Genomic DNA, 3,019 nt, shown 5'->3' on the forward strand with positions numbered 1-3,019 from the left:
CAACCGTGGTCACAAAATAACAACGGTCGATGTAATAACGGTTCCGTATTTTGTATTACAACGGTATATCACCTTATCTAACTGTTGTTGCACCTATTATTTGGCGTAGTGAATGATGCTTTAAATGTCGGCATATTAAGGACTTTAGATCAATTCGAACATATCGAATTCAGGTCGTTTTCGGACAACTATTATTATCTCTAGGAAGTAGGAACAATGATTAATTTGTAGCAATAAACATTCGGATCGAATCGTATTGTTTCGGCTCAATTCGAGTTACCTATCTTACTCAGTCCTTAATTAAGAGCCAACCCCCCCAATTTTTCTCAATTCTTATACAGTCGGATTGGATCAAATCGTTTAAGACGGGTCATTTTCGAATATGTATGCATTTTTTACCGTTCTCATTACTTCCTTTGTTTTCTTTATACTCCCTCTATTTTTTTATATATGACTTTCTCACATTTCGAGACACTCTCTTCTCTCTTAAATATCTCTTAAAATATAAGACTAAATATTATGATATGTATACTCATATGAAAGAGTTTTTCGTAAGGAATTTAATGGTACCATTTTTATATTTTTTGAACAAATATATTTTTGTAAATATTAAAGTCAAATGCTTACCTCGTAAATGTAAAACGTCATATATAAAAAAGTGGAGGGAGTAATACAGTATTTCACAAGCATTAATTGCTCAGATCGGATCCACAAAAGTACTTTGTTACAAATAATTAAATCCAGGAACCCTTAAATCCACAAATGACAAACCCATTTTCAAACACCAAACAAATTCACAAGCTTCTCAACAAACAGATGGCCAACTGTAATGACCAAATTAGTACCCAAATCAAAGTAATTTCACAATGTTTTGTGAAACCCAAATGCGAAACTGAAATCACGAAACAACCTTACTTATTAGGCTCTTGTGATCTCGCATTCTTGCCTTTCGAACAAATACAAAAGGGCCTCCTCTTCTCAACTAAACCAGAAAATGTACAATCTGATCTATTAGAGACGCTTAAGGATGCTATCGCTAACTCCCTCGTCTACTTCTACCCTTTAGCTGGTCGATTCACGACTCAAGAGTTCCCCGATGAGAACGCTAAATGGGTCTACGTTGATTGCAACAAGGGTCCCGGCGCTGGCCTTATCCATGCCACCGTGGAGGAGACGGTGTCAAGTGTACTTTCGTCGGTCGATGTCCATCCTATCGTTAGATCGTTCTTTGATCTGGGTGAAAAATCAGCCAACTACGATGGACATACTAAACCTTTATTGTCGGTTCAAGTAACGGAGCTCATCGACGGGATTTTCATTGGGTTTACCATGAATCACTCTCTAGTTGACGGTACATCTCAATGGCATTTCATCAACTCATTGTCCGAAATATTCATTCAATTGAGTAAAAGTCAAAAAAGTGAGAGCATTCCAAAGATCTCTCAAAATCCTGTATTCAAGCCTTACTTTCCTGAGGGACGGGGTCCAATCCTCAAGTTGCCTATGACCCATAAGGTCTATGTATCCATAACAGGATCCAAGGATCGGTTACGAGAGCGAATATTCCATTTCTCGTTTGAGTCAATCGCTAAGCTCAAAGCGATGGCTAATGAAGAAGCCGGGGTTCATAACATCTCATCCTTTCAAGCATTGTCCGGGTTCATGTGGAGGTCCATAACACGTGCTAGAAATCTTGAGCCCGAACTCGAGACATGTTGTGGGTTAGCCATGAATGCGCGACCAAGGTTTAGCCCACCGCTCTCTGACGACTACTTTGCGAATTTGATCCTGAGACAACAAAGTATATGTAAAGTGGGTGAGCTTTTGGATAAGGGTCTTGGATGGGCTGCTATGTTAGTTCATGAAATTGTGGTTAATCTAGATGATAAAAAAGTTCGTGATTACTATGAAACGAGGGCCAAGGTGTTATGTGACGGTCCAAGTGTTTCGGGTACAAGACCTCCATTTTATAGTCCGAACTTGGTTTCGATAGGTGGGTCTGCAAGGTTCAATATGTATGGGCCTCAATTTGGGCTTGGTAAAGCGGAAGCAGTTTTAGCTGGGTATTCTAGTAAACAAGACGGGAAGATTACTGTGAGTCCAGGCCGCGACGGAGGTGGAAGCGTTGATTTAGAAATTTGTCTAAAACCTGAAACAATGAAGGTTCTTGAATTAGATGGAGACTTTAGGAGTTATGTGACACTGGCTTAGAGAATACATGCTAGTCCCTATGCCTCGGACATTTGTTTGCCATTGGTTTGTTGCAAAGATCAAGAAAACAAGTGGTCAATTATGCTGAGATTAATAGGTCTCCTACTGCCACAAAGACCTAAATATATTATTCTTGTAATCTTTTGTAATCTTCTCTTGCTTCTCTTCTTAATATATGCATATCTCTAGGATTGTTTTCTTGTATATCAAGCGCTAGGGTTAGGTCTCCTCTTGTAATAATCTATATATACTTGTATTCTTGTATAATAAAATTTAACCTTTCACAAATACTAAACTCTACAAATTATTAGAGAATAAGTGGATCAAATTGAGTGTGTGGACCCTCAAATTATCCATCAAATACATTCTCAAAAGAGAAAAGTAAGCAATTAAATAAGATACCCAAAATAAAATAGGCTAGATAAACAAATGATATAACGAACAGAGTACATTTTTGCTTTTACTTGCTAGAATTTGAAAATCTACCTCTCGTCTAAATTATTTTTTTATTTAATTTGTTTTCTTATTTAGTTCGTGTTGTTTTGGATATCTTACTCATTTAGGTTCCTTATATTTGAATATTGTTTTTAATACGTAAACCAATCATTTACTTGTATTCAATTTCCATTTATTCTACTTATCATTTGTTTACCTTTGTATACTTAATAATTGCACGGGTTAATTTTAAAAATGTAAGCAAATTATAAACACACTTATAAAATGAATTTAACTTCGATAGATAGGAACTGAACAATCTCACGACAGAGCTGTTAGTTTTGAATTTAACCTAATTTTAACCACTAAACTC

At 36.5% G+C, this 3,019-nt stretch overlaps 1 protein-coding gene across 1 annotated transcript; it reads left to right on the plus strand.

Annotated features, from left to right (window-relative positions):
• Positions 1–702: 702 nt before the first annotated feature.
• On the plus strand, positions 703–2,499 carry LOC141611571 (uncharacterized). Its single transcript, XM_074430148.1, has one exon. The coding sequence runs from the start codon at positions 763–765 to the stop codon at positions 2,209–2,211; it is 1,449 nt and encodes a 482-aa protein (XP_074286249.1). The 5' UTR covers positions 703–762; the 3' UTR covers positions 2,212–2,499.
• The last annotated feature ends 520 nt before the right edge of the window (positions 2,500–3,019 follow it).

Source organism: Silene latifolia, chromosome 11 (genome assembly GCF_048544455.1).
Source record: "Silene latifolia isolate original U9 population chromosome 11, ASM4854445v1, whole genome shotgun sequence".
NCBI lineage: Eukaryota > Viridiplantae > Streptophyta > Magnoliopsida > Caryophyllales > Caryophyllaceae > Silene > Silene latifolia.